This window comes from Oncorhynchus mykiss, chromosome 24 (assembly GCF_057628025.1).
Source record: "Oncorhynchus mykiss isolate SJ-2025 chromosome 24, ASM5762802v1, whole genome shotgun sequence".
NCBI lineage: Eukaryota > Metazoa > Chordata > Actinopteri > Salmoniformes > Salmonidae > Oncorhynchus > Oncorhynchus mykiss.
In genome coordinates this window covers 13,346,091-13,373,094 of record NC_143045.1, presented here as the reverse complement: position 1 = coordinate 13,373,094, position 27,004 = coordinate 13,346,091, and the positions used below count along the sequence as shown (strand labels likewise).

At 45.9% G+C, this 27,004-nt stretch overlaps 1 protein-coding gene across 2 annotated transcripts; it reads left to right on the top strand.

Moving 5' to 3' along the window:
- The first annotated feature begins 128 nt into the window (after window positions 1-128).
- On the top strand, window positions 129-27,004 carry LOC110503769 (A disintegrin and metalloproteinase with thrombospondin motifs 15). 2 transcript variants are annotated; one of them, XM_036961912.2, is made up of 8 exons: window positions 129-1,623; window positions 3,457-3,589; window positions 8,971-9,138; window positions 14,906-15,189; window positions 15,967-16,144; window positions 16,630-16,805; window positions 23,598-23,773; window positions 24,102-27,004. In XM_036961912.2, the coding sequence occupies exons 1-8, from the start codon at window positions 673-675 to the stop codon at window positions 24,877-24,879; spliced, it is 2,844 nt and encodes a 947-aa protein (XP_036817807.1). In that variant the 5' UTR covers window positions 129-672; the 3' UTR covers window positions 24,880-27,004. The 2 variants fall into 2 exon arrangements, with proteins under 2 accessions (XP_036817807.1, XP_036817806.1); XM_036961911.2 differs by having other exon boundaries at window positions 16,582-16,805.

The window sequence follows — 27,004 nt, the reverse complement described above, 5'->3', positions numbered from 1 at the left end:
GGAAATATTATTAGGCTATTTCTCAATATTTCTTGGGTGTATTTGCATTACGCATGGAGTTTGAACTGTTAGGTCATTAAGCCTAGTTACCTTGTACGATAATTAGTTTGTATAATATTATAGTTTAATCAATCGATTAGTTATGCCGGATTAAGTCATATTAGTTTCACCTGAATCTATAACTCACACTGTACAATTGGCACTGTACCAAAAGTGTTACTTTAGTAGGCTACTTTGTGGTTGTCGATGAGTGTTCAACCCGTTGCGTCAGAGACGCACTTTTGGTTCGGATAGTGGGAGGAGACAGTTCAGCTTGTGCCACATGTGATAATAATATTTAGAGCGCTACAAGTGGATGCGGTTCAAAGCATAAACCAAGGGGTTAGACCATGTCCAATGAGCTTTTCCAAGGACCTCCCCACATTTCCGTTGACAGTTCCCGATGTTTATAAACATGACTCTAGACTGAGAGTCAAACTCACCAAGTCCAAAGAGCAGGCTGGCTTCAATAGTCTGGTTCAAGATGGGAATCGATCACATCTTTTGGTCTTTCATCCTTTGAGGACGCTCAACTGCGGCTCTCTGACACAGCGCACTGGATCACATGCAGACTTGGTACCACCAAGGACAGTGGCGGATTAATCGATAAGTAATAGTTTTTGCATTGCAAATATGACTACGTTTATTGGCTCTCTGTTTATTTTTATGGATGTCCTATTATATGCAAAATTGAACTATTGCATCGAAATAGATTTTTGCGTACCTGTTCGATTAGACTATAAACATTTAGAAATACATACTATTCGACAGACGGAGGAGAGAAAGAATGACCAACTAGTTGTTTTTAAAATAACGGCTTTCAGTCAAGAATTTTATCTCAACCTTTTACCGGATTCTACATTTATTGCGCCCAACATCCCTCCTCACAGCGGCTCCTTAGCATCAAATTCCTCTGCAGCCACAGACCTGAGCCACTGCTTCTACTCTGGCGATGTCAATGCAGACCAGGAATCGTATGCTGCGCTGAGCCTCTGCAAAGGCTTACAAGGCGCCTTTTCTTACCAGGGCATGGAATATTTCATCAATCAGCTTTCGAACGAGAGGGTGAGAGGAACCCACGTCATACGCCGCCGGGGACGCGACCGGGACTCCAGCGGCAATTCCACCACGAACAGGTGTGGAGTAGGACCTGGTTTGACCCAAAGCATTTCAGGGTCTTTTGAGAAACATAAACACATTAAAGGACTGGAGATGGACAGCCTGACTGAAACTGTATTGAAGAGCTTGGGTAGATCAAAAAGGTTTGCCTCCATCCCTAGGTTTGTGGAGGTTCTTGTCGTGGCTGATGAGTCTATGGCCAAATTTCACGGGGATGACTTGAAACATTACCTGTTGACCCTGATGTCTGTTGCTGCGAAGCTGTACAAGCACCCCAGCATCATGAACTACATAAACATAGTGGTAGTGGGCTTCATGGTGATCAGCGAAGCAGAGAAAGGACCCAAGGTTTCCACCAATGCTGCCCTCACTCTACGCAGTTTCTGTTCTTGGCAGAAACATTTAAACAAATACAATGACAAGCACCCTGAATATTGGGACACTGCAATCCTATTCACCAAACAGGTAAGGGGTGGTAACACGGTGCCAACTCTTTTTGATGTTTGCTTGCAGATTAGCTTCCATGCAATCATCAATTATTTCCATTTGGAATAATGATCTCATTATGTAACCCAATACATTATCTGCAAATACAATACTAAGTGTTCTTTTATAGACACATCCCTGTGTGTTTAGGTGCAGCCTGGTAATGCTGAGACAAGGTGGGTTTGGGTGTCAATTCCTCTTCTATTAAGGAAATCCACTAAAATTCCACTTCCAAATTCAAATTTTTACTCAATGCAAAAAATGAAAACATTGCTTGCAATTGCACAGCTAACAAGCATCACATCTGTCTTGACATCTTAAAAGTCCCCCTCCTTTTTCCTATCATGAATCACGTTGCAGAAGATTTAGCATAAAGGTCCACACTATTAGGATCACTGAGCCAAAAAACATGCTCATGGAACAAGATTGAACCGTATGAACAAACATTGTTTCACATCTTTCAGGAAAGTGGGTATAGCCGGTCACCTATTTTTCCATCCCGACCATAGAGGTAGATAGAGGACTCGTCTTTATATCTGTGCCATTATAGCATCTGTGAAAGCATGGGCAGCACCATTGAGGCTACAACGCATAGGAATCCCCACTCACTACTTTGACTACTTTAAATTGGCGGAAGCATGGTAGAAGCCCTCAATGGCGCTGCCCATGCTAAAACTGCCTTTTGGTCACTAGAGGCCTCTATCATTCTCTATGATCCCAACCTGAGTTGAGAAATGCCACAGGTAGAACAGGCCAGGCAGGGTTTTCACTAGCTCTGGTACAGGGCTTCAGTGCAGCTTGCTAACAGAATCCTCAGTATTAGCACTAACGCCCTGGACCAGAGCTAGGATTTTACACTCATATGGTGGAATGGGAAGTATCCATTTCTCTGTGATGATCCACTCACTTCCAGCTGTGAGCCTTTAGTCCTGCCTCTCAGCCTGGACTCAGCCAGTCTGTCTGTTTTCCATTAAGCCGAGCTTGGCTGGAAGCAATCTGATGCACTGGTTCTCTTTGAGTGCATAGCAAAATGCATAACATTTCATTCTGAGACTGATTCTGTCCAACTTTGATCAAAGTGGTGTAAAATGATCCCACTTACATGGCGAAGATGCCTTGACCTATACAGTTACCCTGTAGGGATAAAGAGTGTTTATTGACTTTATTGGGGAGGGGGTTATTGAATTGAATATTGTAGGCTAGAGGCATTGTGTTAATGTACTTGTATGAACAATGCAGTTGTATCGGATAAGAATTCTGACACTCAAATCAAATAAACTTGTATTTGAAAGTGTTGTACAATACATTTTTATCAGTTCCATTGTCAGACAGACCTCTTGGCACGTGGCAGTGGAATAGTTCTTCTCTGACAGCTGTAACATTCCCTAAGCATCTTGCGGATTAAAGGGTTAGCTCACTGGGCCAGATTGTTTGCACATCAGAGAGAGAGAGACAGGGAGAGAGAGAGAGATAAAGAAATGGGCCCAACCAGAACAATGGACCAGATTGTAAGTGTTTTCTGCTTTAATATCTACCAAAAGATTTGTGGATATGCAATGAAATAACAACACACTTATACGCACACAACACAGCTCTTAGCTCCCTCAGTAGATGCCTACTGGATAACTTATTTGTATTGCTTTTAATCTTTTTAAATTCATTTATCTTATTAACACTTTGTTCTAGCTAGCTATTTGTGTAGGTAGCTATCAAGTAAACCCAATGATAAGACAAATTACATTACACACCTACACATCTCCCCATCTCATCACATTGTCCAGATGATCACATTTCATTTGTCTTCTGCAACAGGACTTGTGTGGAGCCACAACCTGTGACACCTTAGGCATGGCAGATGTGGGAACTATGTGTGATCCCAAGAGAAGCTGCTCTGTCATCGAGGATGACGGTCTCCCTTCAGCCTTCACCACTGCTCATGAACTGGGTGAGTGAAGATCACTCTTACTGTGTATTATCGGTATCATTCAGATCAGATCTACCAGAACACTCTAAGAAAAAAGGGTTCCAAAAGGGTTCTCCGGCTGTCCCCATAGGATAACCCTTTTGGTGCCAGGTAGATCCCTTTGGGGTTCCATGTAGAACCCTCTATGGACAGGGTTCTACGTGGATCCCAAAAGTGTTCTACCTAGAACCAAAAGGATTTTTACCTTGAACAAAAAATGGTTCTTCTAAGGGTTCTCCTATACACCAAATCAGACTGTTTATAAACAACGTTCTGATTTGGTGTATAGGAGAACCCTTAGAAGAACCATTTTTAGTTAAATCTGTGTAGAGGAAAAGGGTTACAGAAGGATTTTTATGCCTTGAGACCACTGAGTCATGGATTGTGTATGGGTGCCATTCACAAGGTGAATGTGCAAGACACATAATTTAAGTGACATTGAATGGGGTATAGTAGTATACGCCAGTTGCACCGGTTTGAGTCAAGAACTGCAACGATGCTGGGTTTCTCATGCTCAACAGTTTCCCGTGTGTATCAAGAATGGTCCACTACCCAAAGAACATTCAGCCAATTTGACACAATTGTGGGACGTATTGGAGTCAACATGGGCCAGCATCCCTGTGGAATGTTTTCAACACCTTGTAAAGTCCGTGCCTCGATGAATTGTGGCTGTTCGGAGGGCAAAAGGGGGTGCAACTCAATATTAGGAAGGTGTGTATACACATCTAAACTATTAAATAACACACATGGAATCATGTAGTAACCAAAAAAAGTGAAAAAACAAATCTAAATATATTTTGAATTTGAGATTCTTCAGTAGCCATCCTTTGCCTTGATGACAACGTTGCAAACTCTTGGCATTCTCTCAACCAGCTTCATGAGATGGTCACCTGGAATGCATTTCAATTAGCAGGTATGCCTTGTTTAAAGTTAATTTGTGGAATGTCTTTCCTTAATGCGTTTGAGCCAATCAGTTGTGTTGTGACAAGGTAGGGGTGGTATACAGAAGATAACTCAAATAAGCAAAGAGAAATGACAGTCCATCATTACTTTAAAGACATGAAGGTCAGTCAATGTGGAAAACTTCAAGAACTTTAGAAAGTTTCTTCAAGTGCAGTCGCAAAAACCATTAAGCGCTATGATGAAACTGGCTCTCATGAGGACCTCCACAGGAAAGGAAGACCCAGAGTTACCTCTGCTGCAGAGGATAAGTTCATTAGAGTTACCAGCCTCAGAAATTGCAGCCCAAATAAATGCTTGACAGAGTTCAAGTAACAGACACATCTCAACATCAACTGTTCAGAGGAGACCGCGTGAATCAGGTCTTCATGTTCGAATTGCTGCAAAGAAACCATTACTAAAGGACACCAATAATAAGAAGAGACTTGCTTGGGCCAAGAAACACGAGCAATGGAGATTAGACTGTTGGAAATCTGTCCTTTGGTCTCATGAGTCCAAATTGAGAATTTTGTAGTGTCTGAGATGCAGAGTAGGTGAATGGATGATCTCTGCATGTCTGGTTCCCACCGTGAAGCATGGAGGAGGTGTGATGGTGTGGGAGTGCTTTGCTGGTGACACTGTTATTTATATAGAACTCAAGGCACACTTAACCAGCATGGCTACCACAGCATTCTGCAGCGATACGCCATCCCATCTGGTTTGTGTTTAGTGGGACTATCATTTGTTTTCAACAGGACAATGACCCAACACACCTACAGCTTGTGTAAGGGCTATTTGACCAAAAAGGAGCATGATGGAGTGCTGCATCAGATGACCTGGCCTCCACAATCACCCAACCTCAACCCAATTGAGCTGGTTTGGGATGAGTTGGACCGCAGAGTGAAGGAAAAGCAGCCAACAAGTGCTCAGCATATGTGGGAACTCCTTCAACACTGTTGGAAAAGCATTCCAGGTGAAGCTGGTTGAGAGGATCCCAAGAGTGTGCAAAGCTGTCATCAAGGCAATGGGTGGCTACTTTGAAGAATCTCAAATATAAAATATATTTTGATTTGTTTAACATTTGTTTGGTTACTACATGATTCCATATGTGTTATTTCATAGTTTTGATGTCTTCACTATTATTCTTCAATGTAGAAAATACTAAAAATAAAGAAAAACCATTGAATGAGTAGGTGTGTCCAAACGTTTGACCGGTACTGTATATAAACAATATCTAAAGAAATCCACACTCTCACACACATTCCTAGAGTAGATTATACAGTATAAGCAAATCCAATGTAAGACAATGGAGAGTGAGGTATGTTACAGCATTCTTTCTCTCCCTCTCTCACATGTACACACATACCACAGTCTCCCATCCGCACGACACAGGGATTCTTTAGCTAAATAGCCCAGTACTGTACTGCCGACCGTCACATTGTACAGCGCCATATTTTCCATTTCATCCTACCCAGAGGGTTTTTCATTTTTTCATGGAATAGAAACACCATAATATTAATCTAATTAATTAAGCAAGTACCAATCAAAAGTTTGGACACACCTACTCATTCCAGGATGACTTATTTTTTTAACTATTTTTTACATATTTACAAGGACAGCCTACTCCTTCCTCCCCGTCGGGGAATTGTCTCCCGCGTGCCCTCCCCGTCTCTGGTAATGCCAATATGGAAGACGATCGAATGCTTCTCAAAGATGCCCTCTGGAGGTCAAATTAGCTTGCATTAACAGAAAAAATGCCTGACAATTATGACATGCCACAGAATGCTGCAGCAGCACACAAGGTGTGCCTCAGTATGACACAACTTTTAAAGGAGGAACCTACAATGTGATTTTCTGGATTTTTTTTCTCATTTTGTCTGTCATAGTTGAAGTGTACCTATGATGAAAATTACAGGCCTCTCTCATCTTTTTAAGTGGGAGAACTTGCACAATTGGTGGCTGACTAAATACTTTTTTGCCCCACTGTATACTCAAATAGGGGTGCTTATATTTGTCCTGTTTCACTGCATGTACAAGAGGGTAACTTGTACAAGTGTGTTTCTTGTACATTCCAACTCCCCCTGAGACACTCTCAGCGAGCGGGGTCATGGTCAGGGATCAGCCATTATTGACGGCTGTTAAGTGCCTTGTTCAAGTGAAGATCAACAGATTTTTCACCTTGCCGGCTTGGGGATTTAAACAAGCAAACCTTTGGTTACTGGCCCAACACTCTAAGCGCTAGGCTACCTGCCCCCCTGTTTTCAAATAGATATATTGGTCCAGGCAATTTAATACCAAAAAGTATTAAGATCTGATAATTTGACCCTGTTCCGTTTGTGAAAATAGCGACAATTTTGCCGGCCGCCTACCATACTGTCATCTACATTATACGATAGTTATTTGTAAATACAGACCAGAGCCATGCAGAGAACCAACCATACACAGAACTCTGCATTTACAAACCAGAATAAAATGTGCAGGCTATTGTGACATCGTGGTGCTTTGATTTATGGGGACAGCCAAAGAACCCTTATAGGTTCTAGATAACATGTGAAGACTAAATAATAATAACATATTTATTTATTTTATATAGTGCTTTTCATTACAGGTAGAATCAAAGTCACTATTAAAAATAAAAACAACAAAAAACAAAAATGTTTACAAAACAAATGCAGGGATCTGGCAGTACTTGGGTGATGGTCTTCCACAGTTTTAGATGATAGGAGGTTCATAAAGTTGTATCTTGAAAGGAGGGATGGAACAGCCAGGCAGGGAGGTAGAAACATCTGACAAGCAGGCCACGGAGCTCTTCATTGGGCATCTTGTCGTCTTCGATGTTCACAGCTAATTGATAATATGTCGATGCCCAAGTAGACTTGTATGTTATTATGTTATTGCCAGAGTGAACATGTAAGCATTATGCACGTCTTGCACAAAAGATGATAGGTGTTGATGATGTCATGTGGTGTTAACTAATTCAATTGTAGTCTGTTGTTGCGGATGTACTGCAAAGTTCATCAATCTCCATAGAAATGAGATGTTGTAAATTGGACCAAAGAGCATACATAATCCCTCAATGTGTGAACTGCCCAAGGGGGTCCTTGACAAAATTTGATTACCAATTCTAATCTGTCAGACATTGGTGGGGGAAAAAAAACATGGCCCCATTGAAAACTCTTGAACTTTTCTCACCTTCTTCCTTTGATCAAGTGAAATGGGTGTCATTCTGTCCAACAGTCTCATTACCACTGAAGCCATTTTTGTCAAGGCTGGTATTATTAATGGGACAACAAGTGACAGTTGCATCAAGTGTTTTCAATCATCCATGTGGAGCTGTGAAGGAAGTAAAGCCTGAAAACAGATGGGGAAGTACTAGCAGATGTGAGGCCCCATTGAGAGGCACTGGTTTAAGGTGCACACTTCTATGAACTAATTATAGAATTTCCTTCAAAAAGGACTGTCATATTTGACATCCCTTTGCGAAGTCGTCATTTCCGTGTGGGATGAGATGACTTGCCTTGTTGTTGGAAACAAAGTCCTCAGTTCCATCGTACAGTTTTCCTTCCACTGCCTGTGACTATTAAACTTCATATGACAGCATTGTGAAAAGTGGTTGGTTTGAAATTTGGAGTGGGATAGAGTTCAAGTGAATACATGACATTTCACAACATAGTGTATAAAATACATACTAGCCCTACAACATATAGTATAATTGTATGCTGTATGATTTAGAAGAGAAGTATGGCGATCTAACTTCAGTCCTGCCGTGAACAGATGCATTGAAGAAGACTAGTAAATCACCCTGACTCTCATTGTCCTCGTCCCAATGAATCTGTGATTATGTTCCACCGTCAGTGGTCTTCACTACAAACATGAGCAGCTGGTACCAGGCCAGGCTAGCGTCGTGAGCTACTGCAGGCTGAGCAAAACAAATGGACAAGGCAAACTTAATAAAAGGGGGAAATATCTGCAACCAAACCACCACTCGACAATAGCAAGGTCTCAATGGCTTGTTGAGCAGAGAATGGGATTTTTCCTCTTTTTTAAATCATCCTCTAATTAGTACATGGGTGTCAAACTCATTCCATGGAGGGACTAGTGTCTGCAGGTTTTTGTTTTATCCTTTCAATTAAGACCTAGACAACCAGGTGAGGGGAGTTCCTTTGTAATTAGTGACCTTCATTTCTCAATTAAATACAAAGGAGGTGCTAAAAGGCGCTGACACTCGGCCCTCCATGGAATGAGCTTGACTCGTGAATTAGAACATTATTGGAATTGGTTGATGATGATTGACATTGACTAAAATGACGATGATGAGAATATGATGAAATAACCTGGTATTCTCAAACCAATGTTCTGTATTTACAGATTTTCTAGTCATTCTGGTTATATTTCCTCCCTGTGCTATTTCTTCTGTCCTTCAGGCCATGTCTTCAACATGCCCCATGACAATGTGAACGCCTGCAAGGAGGTGTTTGGGAAGCTCAAGGACAACCACATGATGTCCCCCACGCTGATCCAGATTGACCGTGCCAACCCCTGGTCTGTGTGCAGTGCAGCCATCATTACAGACTTCCTGGACAGAGGTCACGGTCAGTCAGCCACTCAGCTCGGTCTCTGTAAATTGGAGCTGTCATACAATGTGCATGCATGTGCGTGTGAGTTCTGCTTGTGTAAATTATAGCTGTCATACAAATGTATACATGCCCCCCCTCCTTTGAAAAACATCAGACTTTGTTCTCACTCTTGCAGCAAATCTCAACAGTTCTTACTATTGGAGTTCTTGAATGGGGCAATGCAATTGGAAGCAATAGCATTGAAGTTCGTGGGCCTCTCATGTCAAATACTGTTGCTGTTCAACATCTGCATTAGCTGACTGTGACATATAACGAGCTTCAACGCTTGTTTAATGTTTTAAAAAATACTCGTTTTTTTGCACAGGTATTTGCACTTATTTGGGCTGGAAAATATGACTATGTAATGGTTTACAAAAAGCTTTGCACTGTCAGGTGCGTGAATGAGGACCCAAAAGCGAATTAACAAAACAGAGTTTCTTTAATGACGAAACACACGTAGGCTCAGATGGACAGGCAGATTCCGACAGGACAGGACAAGGTTAGATGAACAGGCAGATTCCGACAGGACAGGACAAGGTTGCAGCAAACACGACGATAGTCTGGTTCAGGCATGAGTAACACAAACAAGAATCCGACAAAGACAGAAGCAGAAACAGAGAGAGATATAGAGACCTAATCAGAGGGAAAAAGGGAACAGGTGGGAAAAGGGGTGAACGAGGTAGTTAGAGAAGACAAGGAACAGCTGGGGGAAAGAGGGGAAGAAAAGGTAACCTAATACGACCAGCAGAGGGAGACAGGGTGAAGAGAAAGAACAGGAACAGGACACAACATGACAATACATGACAGTACCCCCCCACTCACCGAGCGCCTCCTGGCGCACTCGAGGAGGAAACCTGGCGGCAACGGAGGAAATCATCGATCAGCGAACGATCCAGCACGTCCCGAGAGGGAACCCAACTCCTTTCCTCAGGACCGTACCCCTCCCAATCCACTAGGTACTGGTGACCACGGCCCCGAGGACGCATGTCCAAAATCTTACGGACCCTGTAGATAGGTGCGCCCTCGACAAGGATGGGGGGGGGGGGGGGAGACGAGCGGGGGCGCGAAGAACGGGCTTAACACAGGAGACATGGAAGACCGGGTGGACGCGACGAAGATATCGCGGAAGAAGAAGTCGCACTGCGACAGGATTAATTTTTTTTTAATTTTTTTATTTTACCTTTATTTAACCAGGCAAGTCAGTTAAGAACAAATTCTTATTTTCAATGACGGCCTGGGAACAGTGGGTTAACTGCCTGTTCAGGGGCAGAACGACAGATTTGTACCTTGTCAGCTCGGGGGTTTGAACTCGCAACCTTCCGGTTACTAGTCCAACACTCTAACCACTAGGCTACCCTGCCGCCCCGAGAAATACGGAACGGACCAATGAACCGCGGGGTCAACTTGCGAGAAGCTGTCTTAAGGTGAAGGTTCTGAGTGGAGAGCCAAACTCTCTGACCGCGACAATATCTAGGACTCTTAGTTCTACGCTTATTAGCAGCTCTCACAGTCTGCGCCCTATAACGGCAAAGTGCAGACCTGACCCTCTTCCAGGTGCGCTCGCAACGTTGGACAAAAGCCTGAGCGGAGGGGACGCTGGACTCGGCGAACTGAGATGAGAACAGCGGAGGCTGGTACCCGAGGCTACTCTGAAAAGGAGATAGCCCGGTCGCAGACGAAGGAAGCGAGTTGTGGGCGTATTCTGCCCAGGGGAGCTGTTCTGACCAAGACGCAGGGTTGCGAAAAGAAAGACTGCGTAAGATGCGACCAATAGTCTGATTGGCCCGTTCTGCTTGACCGTTAGACTGGGGGTGAAAGCCGGAAGAGAGACTGACGGAAGCCCCAATCAAACGGCAAAACTCCCTCCAAAATTGAGACGTGAATTGCGGACCTCTGTCCGAAACGACGTCTGACGGAAGGCCATGAATTCTGAAAACATTCTCGATGATGATTTGTGCCGTCTCTTTAGCAGAAGGAAGCTTAGCAAGGGGAATAAAATGAGCCGCCTTAGAGAACCTATCGACAACCGTAAGAATAACAGTCTTCCCCGCTGACGAAGGCAGTCCGGTGACAAAATCTAAGGCGATGTGAGACCACGGTCGAGAGGGAATGGGAAGCGGCCTGAGACGGCCGGCAGGAGGGGAGTTACCGGACTTAGTCTGCGCGCAGACCGAACAAGCAGCCACAAAACGACGCGTGTCATGCTCCCGGGTGGGCCACCAAAAACGCTGGCGAATGGAAGCAAGCGTACCCCGAACGCCAGGGTGGCCGGCTAACTTGGCAGAGTGAGCCCACTGAAGAACGGCCAGACGAGTAGGAACGGGAACGAAAAGAAGGTTCCTAGGACAAGCGCGCGGCGACGGAGTGTGAGTGAGTGCTTGCTTTACCTGCCTCTCAATTCCCCAGACAGTCAACCCGACAACACGCCCCTCAGGGAGAATCCCCTCGGGGTCAGTGGAGGCTACTGAAGAACTGAAGAGACGAGATAAAGCATCAGGCTTGGTGTTCTTAGAGCCCGGACGATAAGAAATCACGAACTCGAAACGAGCAAAAAACAGCGCCCAGCGCGCCTGACGCGCATTAAGTCGTTTGGCAGAACGGATGTACTCAAGGTTCCTATGGTCAGTCCAAACGACAAAAGGAACGGTCGCCCCCTCCAACCACTGTCGCCATTCGCCTAGGGCTAAGCGGATGGCGAGCAGTTCGCGGTTTCCCACATCATAGTTACGTTCCGACGGCGACAGGCGATGAGAAAAATACGCGCAAGGGTGGACCTTGTCGTCAGAGAGGGAGCGCTGAGAAAGAATGGCTCCCACGCCCACCTCTGACGCGTCAACCTCGACAACGAACTGTCTAGCGACGTCAGGTGTAACAAGGATAGGTGCGGATGTAAAACGATTCTTGAGGAGATCAAAAGCTCCCTGGGCGGAAACGGACCACTTAAAGCACGTCTTGACAGAAGTAAGGGCTGTGAGAGGAGCTGCCACCTGACCGAAATTACGGATGAAACGACGATAGAAGTTCGCGAAGCCGAGAAAGCGCTGCAGCTCGACGCGTGACTTAGGGACGGGCCAATCAATGACAGCTTGGACCTTAGCGGGATCCATCTTAATGCCTTCAGCGGAAATAACAGAACCGAGAAATGTGACGGAGGAGGCATGAAAAGTGCACTTCTCAGCCTTCACAAAAAGACAATTCTCTAAAAGGCGCTGGAGGACACGTCGAACGTGCTGAACATGAATCTGGAGTGACGGTGAAAAAATCAGGATATCGTCAAGGTAAACGAAAACAAAGATGTTCAGCATGTCTCTCAGGACATCATTGACTAATGCCTGAAAGACAGCTGGAGCGTTAGCGAGGCCGAAAGGAAGAACCCGGTATTCAAAGTGCCCTAACGGAGTGTTAAACGCCGTCTTCCACTCGTCCCCCTCCCTGATGCGCACGAGATGGTAAGCGTTACGAAGGTCCAACTTAGTGAAAAACCTGGCTCCCTGCAGGATCTCGAAGGCTGAAGACATAAGAGGAAGCGGATAACGATTCTTCACTGTTATGTCATTCAGCCCTCGATAATCTATGCAGGGGCGCAGGGACCCGTCCTTCTTCTTAACAAAAAAAAACCCCGCTCCGGCGGGAGAGGAGGAGGGGACTATGGTACCGGCGGCAAGAGCTACAGACAAATAATCTTCGAGAGCCTTACGTTCGGGAGCCGACAGAGAGTATAGTCTACCCCGGGGGGGAGTGGTTCCCGGAAGGAGATCAATACTACAATCATACGACCGGTGTGGAGGAAGAGAGGTGGCCCTGGACCGACTGAACACCGTGCGCAGATCGTGATATTCCTCCGGCACCCCTGTCAAATCACCAGGCTCCTCCTGTGAAGAAGAGACAGAGGAAACAGGAGGGATAGCAGACATTAAACATTTCACATGACAAGAGACGTTCCAGGAGAGGATAGAATTACTAGACCAATTAATAGAAGGATTATGACAAACTAGCCAGGGATGGCCCAAAACAACAGGTGTAAAAGGTGAACGAAAAATTAAAAAAGAAATGGTTTCGCTATGATTACCAGAGACAGTGAGGGTTAAAGGTAGCGTCTCACGCTGAATCCTGGGGAGAGGACTACCATCCAAGGCGAACAAGGCCGTGGGCTCCCTTAACTGTCTGAGAGGAATGTCATGTTCCCGAGCCCAGGTCTCGTCCATAAAACAGCCCTCCGCCCCAGAGTCTATCAAGGCACTGCAGGAAGCTGACGAACCGGTCCAGCATAGATGGACCGACAAGGTAGTGCAGGATCTTGAAGGAGAGACAGGAGTAGTAGCGCTCACCAGTAGCCCTCCGCTTACTGATGAGCTCTGGCTTTTACTGGACATGAAGTGACAAAATGACCAGCGGAACCGCAATAGAGACAGAGGCGGTTGGTGATTCTCCGTTCCCTCTCTTTAGTCGAGATGCGGATACCTCCCAGCTGCATAGGCTCAGCACCCGAGCCGGCAGAGGAAGATGGTAGTGATGCGGAGAGGGGGGCAACGGAGAACGCGAGCTCCTTTCCACGAGCTCGGTGACGAAGATCAACCCGTCGCTCAATGCGAATAGCGAGTTCAATCAAGGAATCCACGCTGGAAGGAACCTCCCGGGAGAGAATCTCATCCTTTACCTCTGCGCGGAGACCCTCCAGAAAACGAGCGAGCAAAGCCGGCTCGTTCCAGCCACTGGAGGCAGCAAGAGTGCGAAACTCAATAGAGTAGTCTGTTATGGATCGATTACCTTGACATAGGGAAGACAGGACCCTGGAAGCCTCCTCCCCAAAAACAGATCGATCAAAAACCCGTATCATCTCCTCCTTAAAGTCCTGATACTGGTTAGTACACTCAGCCCTTGCCTCCCAGATTGCCGTGCCCCACTCACGAGCCCGTCCAGTAAGGAGGGATATGACGTAGGCGATACGAGCAGTGCTCCTGGAGTAAGTGTTGGGCTGGAGAGAAAACACAATATCACACTGGGTGAGGAACGAGCGGCATTCAGTGGGCTCCCCAGAGTAACACGGCGGGTTATTGATTCTGGGCTCCGGAGATTCGAAAGCCCTGGAAGTGGCCGGTGGATCGAGGCGGAGATGGTGAACCTGTTCTGTGAGGTTGGAGACTTGGGTGGCCAGGGTCTCAACGGCATGTCGAGCAGCAGACAATTCCTGCTCGTGTCTGCCTAGCATCGCTCCCTGGATCTCGACGGCTGAGTGGAGAGGATCCGAAGTCGCTGGGTCCATTCTTGGTCGGATTCTTCTGTCAGGTGCGTGAATGAGGACCCAAAAGCGAATTAACAAAACAGAGTTTCTTTAATGACGAAACACACGTAGGCTCAGATGGACAGGCAGATTCCGACAGGACAGGACAAGGTTAGATGAACAGGCAGATTCCGACAGGACAGGACAAGGTTGCAGCAAACACGACGATAGTCTGGTTCAGGCATGAGTAACACAAACAAGAATCCGACAAAGACAGAAGCAGAAACAGAGAGAGATATAGAGACCTAATCAGAGGGAAAAAGGGAACAGGTGGGAAAAGGGGTGAACGAGGTAGTTAGAGAAGACAAGGAACAGCTGGGGGAAAGAGGGGAAGAAAAGGTAACCTAATACGACCAGCAGAGGGAGACAGGGTGAAGAGAAAGAACAGGAACAGGACACAACATGACAATACATGACATGCACAGCTGATATCTTGACTCTGTGGTTGTTTTTCTTCGAAAGGGGACTGTCTTCTGGATCAGCCCCAAAAACTGCTGGCTCTGCCTGAGAGCCTCCCAGGCACCAACTACAGCCTCCACCGCCAGTGTGAGCTGGCCTTCGGTACGGGCTCCAAGCCCTGTCCCTACATGCAGCACTGCTCCAAGCTGTGGTGCACGGGCAAGGCCAGAGGCCAGCTGGTCTGCCAGACACGTCATTTCCCCTGGGCCGATGGCACCAGCTGTGGCAACAGTAAGCTCTGCTTCCGAGGGGTGTGCACCGACAAGAACAATACCAATAAGACCAAGGTGAGTGTAACGGATGTGAAACGGCTAGCTTAGTTAGCAGTGTGCGCTAAATAGCGTTTCAATCGGTGACGTCACTTGCTCTGAGACATTGAAGTAGTAGTTCCCCATTCTCTGCAAGGGCCGCGGCTTTTGTGGAGCGATGGGTAACGCCGCTTCGTAGGTGTCAGTTGTTGTGTGCAGAAGGTCTCTGGTTCGTGCCCGGGTATGGGTGAGGGGGACGGTTTTAACTTATACTGTTACATTGATGCTGTTGACCCGGATTACTGGTTGCTGCGGAAAAAGGAGGAAGGTCAAAAGGGGGGTGAGTGTAACGGATGTGAAACGGCTAGCTTACTTAGCGTGGGCGCTAAATAGCGTTTCAATCAGTGACGTCACTTGCTCTGAGACCTTGAAGTAGTAGTTCCCCTTGCTCTGCAAGGGCCGCGGCTGTTGTGGAGCGATGGGTAACGATGCTTCGAGGGTGACTGTTGATGTGTGCAGAGGCTCCCTGGTTTGCGCCCGGGTATGGGCGAGGGGACTGTTTAAAGTAATACTGTTACATGAGCACACTCACTGTCAGTGTTCTGATCTGCTTAGTTATTACTATTGATATAGATGTTGATAGAGACTGATCTCACAATGAATACAATGATTTCACAATCTAACAACAATGAAACATCTATATCTTTGTAATAATATGTACTGTAAACTATATTTCTGAATATACACTAAAATGTTACTATTGGTTCTACGTGTAATTTAGAGTACAGGTTCTAAATGTGTGTAGTTCTCCTACAGGTGGACGGTGGATGGGGGACGTGGGGTGTGTATGGGTCATGTTCCAGAACCTGTGGGGGAGGAGTTCAGCTGGCCAAAAGAGACTGTAACAACCCTGTTCCAGAATATGGGGGGAAATACTGCCAAGGACTCCGTGTGAAGCATCGCTCCTGCAATTTGGACGCCTGCCCAGAACCAGGTAGAACTCATTGTGTTTTAAGTAATCCTTAATTACATTATTTCGAAAAATGCATTTTGCTTCCTTACCACAAGAAATGAGATTTGCTGACATGCTAATATGTAAAAATACGTGTGAAACAACAGTCTCATTTTAAAATTACATTTTGAAATGTTAAAGAAAGCCATTAGTCCATGGTAAAGCTTATACAGAAGCTTCAGAAATCATTCACAAGCAAACGTCATGTTATATGAACAGTGGCAAAAAGGTAATATCACATTTGGCAATGCACCAGATGTAATCAACACGTTACACTGCACCTATCCAACCATATTTTATTTATTAAATATTCTAAAAAATTGTCAAGCATGTATGTAGTGCTCATGAAGACTTTTTGAATGTCCTAAAGCCTTTATAAGTTGCTTCATTAAAGGATGACCCACATGTTTTTTTTACAGATGTGTACTCGTATGGATCCACGTTACTAATAAGCATACAATCCATAGGAAAAAGCTTCCGTGAGGAGCAGTGTGAGGCGTTCAACGGATTCAGCCTCAACACCAACAGGCTCTCAGCGTCTGTGGTGTGGGTCCCCAAATATTCTGGAGTGTCACCCAAGGACAAGTGCAAGCTCATCTGCAGAGCCAATGGAACAGGCTACTTCTATGTCCTTGCTCCAAAGGTGAGTACCGCACAAACACAAGCGGGCTAATCAAACTTAAATAACCCCAACCCAAAAACCTCAACAAGGAACAGGTGAAAACAATTAGACAAAACCAAACGAAAAGGGAAAAAGGGATCGGTGGCAGCTAGTAGACCGGCGAGCGCCACCCGAACAGGAAGGGGAGCCACCTTCAGTGATATTCGTGACAGTACCCCCCCCCCCCCCCCCCGACACGCGTTTCCCACAGCGCCTCGACACCGGCCTCGGGGACGACCCAGGGGGCGAGGCGCAGGGCGATCCGGATGGAGGCGATGGAACTCCCTCAGCATAGATGGATCCAATATGTCCCCCACCGAGACCCAGCATCTCTCCTCCGGCCCGTACCCCTCCCAGTCCACGAGGTACTGCAGGCCCCTCAATGTCCAGAGAGGGCGGAGGGACCTCCGGAACCTCACCTTCCTGCATGGGACCAGCTACCACCGGCCTGAGGAGAGACACATGAAACGAGGGATTAATACGATAATACGAAGGAAGTAATAATCGATAACACACCTCGTTTATTCTCCTCAGGACTTTGAATGGCCCCACACACTGCGGACAAAGCTTCCGGCAGGACAGGCAGAGGGGCAGGTTTCGGGTTGAGAGCCAGACCCTGTCCCCCGGTGCAAACACGGGGGTCTCACTGTGGTGACGGTCAGCGCTCCTCTTCTGCCATCCACTCGCCTGACGTAATGACTCATGGACGGCCCTCCAGGTCTCCTTAGAGCGCTGCACCCACTCCTCCACCGCAGGAGCCTCAGTCTGGCTCTGATGCCATGGTGCCAGAACCGGCTGGTACCCCAACACACACTCAAACGGTGACATGTTGGTAGAGGAGTGGCTTATGAGTTCTGGGCCATTTCAGCCCAGGGGATGTATCTCGCCCACTCCCCTGGCCGGTCCTGGTAATACGACCGCAGTAACCTACCCACTTCCTGGTTCACTCTCTCCACCTGCCCATTGCTCTCCGGGTGATACCCTGAGGTCAGGCTGACCGAGACCCCCAGACGTTCCATAAACGCCCTCCACACTCTGGATGTAAACTGGGGACCCCGATCAGAAACAATGTCCTCGGGCACCCCGTAGTGCCGGAAGACATGGGTGAACAGAGCCTCCGCAGTCTGTAGGGCCGTAGGGAGACCGGGCAACGGGATAAGACGGTAGGACTTCGAGAACCGATCCACAACGACCAGGATCGTCGTGCTCCCCTGAGACGGGGGAAGATCAGTGAGAAAATCCACCGATAGATGGGACCACGGCCGTTTGTAACTTCCCTCGTGGCAAGTGCCTAGGAGCCTTACTCTGGGCGCACACCAATCAGGAGGAGACATAGAATCGCATGTCCCTCACTAAGGTGGGCCACCAATACTTCCCCCTAAGACCTCGCACTGTCCTCGAAATACCCGGGTGACCTGACAAGGGTAGACTATGAGCCCACCGAATCAATTGATCACGAACAGCGAGCGGCACGTACCTACGACCCTCCGGGCATCGTGGAGGCGCAGGTTCCTACCTTAGCGCCCGCTCGATGTCCGCGTCCACCTCCCATACTACCGGTGCTACCAGCCTAGCCACCGGAATGATGGGAGTAGGATCGATGGACTGGTCCTCAGTGTCGTAGAGGCAGGACAGCGCGTCGGCCTTAGTGTTGAGGGCACCTGGTCGATACGAGATCGTAAATCAAAATCTGGTGAAATACATGGCCCACCTTGCCTGACGAGGATTCAGTCTCCTAGCTGCTCGGATATACTCCAGGTTATGGTGGTCAGTCCAGATGAGGAAAGGGTGCTTAGCCCCCTCAAGCCAGTGTCTCCACACCTTCAGGGCCTTAACACAGCCAACAACTCCCTGTCCCCCACATCATAGTTTTGCTCCGCCGGCCCGAGCTTCTTTGAAAAAAAAGCACAGGGGTGGAGCTTCGGTGGCGTACCCGAGCGCTGTGAGAGCACGGCTCCAACCCTAGCCTTGGATGCGTCCACCTCTACTATGAACGCCAAAGTAGGGTCCGGATGCGCCAACACTGGCGCGTCGGTGATCAGCGCCTTCAAACAACGGAAAGCTCCGTCCGCCTCTGCTGACCACTGCAAACGCACTGGCCCCCCCCTTCAGCAGTGAAGTAATAGGAGCCGCTACCTGGCCAAAACCCAGGATTAACCTCCGGTAGTAATTGGCAAACCCTAAGAACCGCTGCACCTCTTTTACCGTGGTCGGCCAGTTACGCACAGCCTTGACGCGGTCACACTCCATCACCACCCCCGAGGTGGAAATGCGATAACCCAGGAAGGAAACGGCTCATTTGGAAAACTCACATTTCTTCGCCTTCACGTACAGGTCATGCTCCAGCAGTCGCCCAAGAACCTTGTGCACCAGAGACACATGCGTGCGGCGGAGTAGATCAAGATATCGTCAATATACACCACCACACCCTGTCCGTACAGGTCTCTGAGAATCTCGTCAACGAACGATTGAAAGATGGCTGGAGCATTCTTTAACCCGTACGGCATGACGAGGTACTCATAATGGCCAGATGTGGTACTAAACGTGGTTTTCCACTCATCTCCCTCCCGAATACACACCAGATTATACACGCACCTGAGGTCCAGTTTCGTGAAGAACCGCTCCCCGTGAAATGATTCCACCGCGATAGCGATAAGAGGTAGTGGGTAACTAAAACCCACCGTGATGGAATTGAGACCTCGATAATCAATGCACGGATGCAAACCACCCTCCCTTTTCTTCACAAAAAAGAAACTCGAGGAGACGAGTGACATGGAGGTCCGAATGTACCCCTGTCCCAGAGCTTCCGTGACATATGTCTCCATAGCCAACGTCTCCTCCTGGGACAAAGGATACACGTGACTTCTGGGCAGTGCAGAGTTTACCTGGAGGTTTATCACGCAATCCCCCTGTCGATGGGGTGGTAATTGGGTTGCCTTCTTTTTACTGAAGGCGATAGCCAAATCGGCATACTCAGCGGGAATGCGCACGGTGGAAATCTGGTCTGGACTCTCCACCGTTGTCGCACCGATGGAAAATCCTACACACCTGCCTGAACACTCATCAGACCACCCCTGGAGAGCTCCCTGTCTCTACGAAATCTTAAGATTGTGAATAGCTAGCCAGGGAATCCCCAGCACCACCGGAAACGCAGGTAAACGCAGGCTAATCCGCTCCTTATGATCCCCCCACGTAATCATATCCAGAGGAATCGTGGCCTCCCTGACCAGCCCTGAACCTGACAGTCGACTATCTAAGGAGTGCAGGGGGGGGGTCTACCTTTACTAACGGAATCCTCAATCTCTGGGCGAGTCCGCGATCTATAAAGTTCCCAGCTGCGCCTGAATCGACTAGTGCCTTATGCTGGAGAGAAGGAGAAAACTTAAGGAAACAAATTAATAAAAACATGTGACCAACAGGAAGCTCTGAGTGAGTGTGTGGTGCTGACTCACCTGGGGTTACTGAAGAGTGTTCTGCCTGCCCTCTCGACTCCCAGATGGACTCCTTCAGCACCGACCGGAAGTGTGCCCTCTTCAGCCACAGCTGGTACAGGAGGAGCCTCCTCCTCCTGTCTCCCTAGATGCAGCCCCCCCCCAGCTCCATCGGTATGGGAGCGGGAGGACCAGGAGGTGGAACATACAGGACCCTTTCAAAACGTCCGCGAGCAGCCAGCAGATGGTCTAGCCGGATCGACATGTCTATAAGTTCGTCCAGGCTGAGCGTAATGTCCCGACAAGCCAGCTCCCAGCAGACGTCCTCTCTCAGGCTACACCTGTAATGGTCTATCAGGGCCCTGTCGTTCCAACCCGCTCCAGCGGCCAAGGTCCGGAATTCCAGTGCGAAGTCCTGTGCGCTCCTCGTCCCCTGCCTGAGATGGAACAATCTCACACCCGCCGCTCGGCCCTCCGGAGGGTGATCGAACACGGCCCGGAAACGGCGGGTGAACTTCGGGTAGTGGCCCCTCGCCGAGTCGAGCACGTTCCAGACGGCATTGGCCCACTCCAGGGCTCTACCCGTCAGACAAAAGACGAGGACACACACGCTCTCCTCGTCCGAGGGAGCCGGCCGAACGGTGGCCAGGTAGAGCTCTAGTTGAAGCAGGAATCCCTGGCACCCCTCCGCCGCTCCATCGTACTCCCTCGGAGGTGTAATACGCAGAGCGCTGGCACCGGATCCCGCTGGAGGAGATGGTAGCGTTGCCGGTCCTGTGGAGTCAGGCGCAGAGAGCAGAAGATTCGAGGGAAAAACAACCAGGAACACGTACAAATGGGTGAAGCCAAAACACAGGTGTAAAACACAACCCAAGGACCACTGGTAATATTCGGACAGCAAAAACCCAACAATAAACAATACACCTCTTACATACACAGCAACAAGCCTGCACAAACACAAGTGGGCTAATCAAACTTAAATAACCCCAACCCAAAAAACCCAACAAGGAACAGGTGAAAACAATTAGACAAAACCAAACAAAAAGGGAAAAAGGGATCGGTGGCAGCTACAACGACGGAAGGGGAGCCACCTTCGGTGATATTCGTGACAATAGCCTTGCTATTGAGAAAGTCCGCCGTAGGCAGACCTGGCTCTCAAAAGAAAACAGGCTATGTGCACACTGCCCACAAAATGAGGTGGAACCTGAGTTGCACTTCCTAACCTCCTGCCAAATGTACAGTATGACCATATTAGAAACACATATTTCCTTCAGTTTACACAGACCCACAAAGAATTCCAAAACAAATTTGGATAAAATCTCATATATATTGGGTGAAATACCACGGTGTGCCATCAAGATTTATCACAGTGTGCAATCAAGCAGCAAAATTTGTGATCTGCTGCCACAAGAAAAGGTGAACCAGTGAAGAACAAACAACATTGTAAATACAACCCATATTTATCTTTATTTATTTTCCCTTTTGTACTTTAACTATTTGCACATAATTTTGAAATTTGAATAATTTGAAATGTGTCTATTCCTTTGAAACTTGTGACTTAATGTTTACTGTTAATTTTTTATTGATTATTTCACTTTTGTTTATTATCTATTTCACTTGCTTTGGCAATGTAAACATGTTTCCCATGCCAATAAAGCCCTTTGAATTGAATTGAATTGAGAGAGAGAGAGAGAGAGAGAGAGAGAGAGAGAGAGAGAGAGAGAGAGAGAGAGCAGGCATGGACTGTGTTGTTTACAGCTGTTGTATCTCGGCAAGTATTTACACAACCAACCAACCAACCAACCAACCAACCAAGCACTGAAACAAGCTTTTATATCAATACATACCAGACCTCTCTTTCCTTTTGAGCACTCTGATATTTAGACTTTCTTGTTTGCTGTTCTGTCTTTAGATGGTCCAGATAGTTGCTGGATAGAAAAGTGTGGATCCATTTGGGGTCTTTTAGAATGGAATATCTCTCTATCAATTACAATATCTAACAATTACTCCAATCAGAATTGGATCAGAATTGGATAATTGTCCTCTGGATGCAAAGTATTGCTGTTCTCCCAAAATCTGACACCATTGGAAAGATGGGATTCCCCTCTATTCAACACTGGCCATGTCATTCTGACAATTTTAAAATATATTCTTAGAATTAACAAATATCTCCAATGCAGCCCCTGAAACCTGAATATTTTGCCTTATGTTATAGATAAACGTGTCTCAGTTAGTTACCTTGCTTTGAAGTAGCCTAATTTAGCCATTTTCCACCTGATTCATTGAATGAGGAAATTATTTTATAAAGACATAAAAAGTATTTGGTTGTAAATGTAGGCCTAGTGTTGCAATCATCCTCAAGGAGAGACGTAAAGAACGAGTGCAGTCCAAATTCCGTTTTTTCTGTGCTTTATATCATATTGTACAACTGCTGATGAAACTAACACTGTAAAAGTGTGAAAAAATTGATCAGTATTATTTCCTGATAGTTGCTGGTTGAAAATACACTCAACACAGGACATTCTAATCAGCAGGTTTGCTTTGGTGGGAGTACCGGCTTTCCATGGTGACATCACCATGCGATTCATTGGTTAATAGAACAATAACAAAAATAGTTCCAAACCTCTCTGCCAATAACAGCTAGTTTTCAGTTTTCCCATCCCCATTTAGAGCACTCCCAGATAGTCCTAGCAAAATTCTTGCTTGAAATATTGTTTATTGTTAAAAAGCAGCTTTTGCCAATTTTAATGGAAATCTATTACAGTAAGGTCCTTAATTGTTACGCAGAAATGATTTGATATTGATATAAAATGGCTGCATTGGGCCTTTAAAGGGGCAATGTTGTATTTTGAGACAGTCTTGAATCTGCAAAGATACCAATAGGCAGAGGGTAGCTTACATTTTTGTCTGATTTTCTGTATACTAATAGGTATAGTAATGATAATAATACATTTAATTTTGTAAAGGGGTTCCTTGCATCATACAACACTATTTCCAGTTACCTTTTTGGCGCATTGTGTTACAGACCAAGTGACTTGAGCTTTCGGAAGTAAAAAATCAGTTCTACGTTAGTGTCAAGCTCACACACGCACACACACACACACACACACACACACACACACACACACACACACACACACACACACACACACACACACACACACACACACACACACACATACACACATACACACACATACACACACACACACACACACACACACACACACACACACACACACACACACACACACACACACACACACACACACACACACAAGCACTCTTTCTCTCGCTTCCTTTCTCTCTCTCACTAATATATTCCCCTATTTCAAACCCACAGGTTGTTGATGGAACACCCTGTTCTCCTGACACCTCTGCCGTGTGTGTCCAAGGGAAATGTATCAAGGCGGGCTGTGACGGCAAGCTCAGCTCCAATAAGAAGTATGACAAGTGTGGTGTGTGTGGAGGGGACAACCAAAGATGCAAGAAAGTGTCCGGATTGTTCACCAAACCCATGTAAGTGACCGGCACACAGTATGCTGTTCCTAGTGCATGCAAGAATCTGCTACTTTTTTGTACCATACTTCATGTCATCATACTTTATGTCATCATACTTTATGTCATCATACTTTATGTCATCATACTTTATGTCACCATACTTTATGTCACCATACTTTATGTCACCATACTTTGTCATCATACTTTGTCATCATACTTTATGTCATCATACTTTATGTCACCATACTTTATGTCACCATACTTTATGTCATCATACTTTATGTCACCATACTTTATGTCACCATACTTTATGTCACCATACTTTATGTCACCATACTTTTTTCAGACATGGCTACAACTTTGTGGTGATGTTGCCTGTGGGAGCGTCCAACATCGACATCCGGCAGCGTGGCTACAGAGGCTTGGTTAACGACGACAACTACCTAGCGGTGAAGAACCGACATGGCAAATACCTTCTGAATGGGAACTACGTGGTGTCAGCGGTGGAGCGGGACATAATTGTGAAGGGCAGCCTGCTGCGCTACAGCGGCACCACTAGTGCTGTGGAGATCCTCCAGGCCACCAGGCCTCTCCAGGAAGCACTGACCGTAGAGGTCCTCTCGGTGGGGAAGATGACCCCTCCCCGGGTCCGCTATTCATTCTTCCTGGCCCGGGAGCACCATAAGGAGGAGAACATCCTGAAGAAAATGGAGAGGAGCCATTCGCAGAACAGCGTCCTGATGGACCGCAACAAGGTGAAGCTAAAGGAGTCGTCGCACAAGTCCATTCCCCCGAACATGTGGTCGACGGGGGCATGGGAAGAGTGCACCGTGACCTGTGGGAACGGGCTCCAGAGTAGACTGGTTCAGTGTACGGACCCAGAGGGCAAAACAGCCACGGACTGTGACAGCTTACAGAGGCCGGCTGCCACCAGGGTATGTGGGGACTCCTGTCCCATGTGGGACATAGGCCAGTGGTCTTTGTGCTCCAAGACATGTGGAAGGGGCTTCAAGCGGCGGCCGCTGCGTTGCACCACTCAGACTGGCATGCACCTACCCAGAGAGCACTGCTCTGGCATGAAGAAGCCACAGGAACTAGATTTCTGCACAGCGCAGCTGTGTTAGAGAAGTTCTATGTCTGCTGATTCTTTGTGTTGTTCCAGTGATGCTCTTGAAAATAAAACCCATTCGCTGTCCTATTGGGCTCTGACAAACTCCCGTAGTGCATGGCATTGTTGGTATTTGAAACAGCTAAGGGAAAGAAAGTGGTAGAGGTACAAAATGTGGGACCATTTCAGTTGAGTTACTGGCAGTGCCTGAATACTTGTACTTGTGTCCTAAGTAGTAGGGTTTTTGAGTATGCGAAAAAATATAATGTTTTATTGTATGGGAAATTTCTAATATTGAGTGTTTTTAATGCCAGGACTTCTTTTGGCTTTTAATCTAATATGAATTCGCTGTACACTATTGAGGAAGATGATCGTGTTTATTAGATCCACGTGAGTTTGACAACAGCTGATAAACAGAAAACGGGAGGGGCTGTACCAAAATGAACAAAAGGCAGGGAACAACCCGCCTACTCATTAGATGATACCCTCTCAGTATGGACGAGCCTAGTATGTTGATATCTGTTGCTTACTGCAAATATTTTTAACAAACAGTGTGGTCTAAACCGTATGTGGTAAGGTTAATACATTGTTTATTATTTTAGTTCTTTTAGTAGGCAAGAACGATTTTGGACACAGCCACAGCCATTCTACCTCTAGTGAGACAAAGAGTAAAACACAAATGCACACACAGCACTGGTCTAGGTACGGTCTATATACAGGTCTATAGACTTGCTGTATTTGACACCAGACACTCAATCACCTTCAAATCAGCAACTGGATTATGGAGCAGTATGTTAGCTATCTTGATTTATTGACATCTGAAACAGTGAACATCTTTCATCTGTGATTCACCATCCCCATCTTGTCCTGTAATAATCTTAATGAAATGTGAAATGCAGTACTGTATCTGCAAAATATAAGACCTGTTTGGTCCATGCACTAGTTTCAAATGATATTTTTGTATTTACAATGGAATTTTATTAACATTGTTAATTGTTAATCTATTAGGTACATTGACATAAATTAAATATCATAAAAAATAAAATAAAATACAATTGTAATCTGAACTATTTGCTAAAGTCTTGTTAAAACCCTACAATATACCTTTATCAGTTTCCATGATTAAACAGTTGATAGTAATATTTCTCATATGATAATTAAAAATTGTTAATGAAATATCCTATACACTTGAAAATATTATCAGCAAATGGCAATTATAAAATCAAGTATGAATCGGATTTTAATCAATCCAGTGATGCAATAAAGCAGTGCAAATTTGGCCAAACAATTCAATATTTTAAGAGAAAGAAACAATATGTGTATATATAGACATAGAGACTCAAACGCACTGTATGTACTATATAACTAATGATTCCTTTCAATAAATAATGTACTTGTATTGTGCAATGCATGATTTTCCTCTTAATGTTGTGTCTTGAACTGTGCAAATTTCACAACGCTCAGATTGTATTCATGTTTCGCCAAAGAAATGAGGATACTGAATATGAGGAAAGCCTTTGCAAGAGACACATCTCAGATTCACCACGTGAACTTGACATAGCATAGCTTTCTTACCTCTTGCAGTACAGTGGATGCTGATATTCTTCCTTGTCCCCTTTTGCATGATGGTCATTTGAGAATTTGAGTTTCAAGTAAATACTATTAGTTACAGTGTGTTCAGTTCAGCTATTTCAATGCAATGCTGGTAAATTATCATAGGAACTTTACAAGACCATGTCACATCATCAGCAATGCAATTTCTGAAACTTTGTCCTCTCTACTGACTTTTCTAATAAAGCCTGTGTTACATTATTATGTAATAAAAATTGTTTTATTACAATGCATAGGAAAGTGACAAAAGGCTTTTTGTTTTGCTCTACATTCCATTTAGATCCACTGTCAATGAAAAGGTACTTTCCTGGCACAGAATCCACTCCCATGATACCATTCTGTTGTTTATTTTGTTTTGGTTCGGAGGAACCACATCTTCCATCTGAAAGATGGTTCCTGTATTCTTTGGAATTGGAATTGTTTCATTTTCTTTTGCATTATGTACAGCAAAAGACTTGTTCTTTCATCCGCTGCATTTGTATACTATGTATACATTCATCTGTGCACAAATAAATAACACGTGAATATTG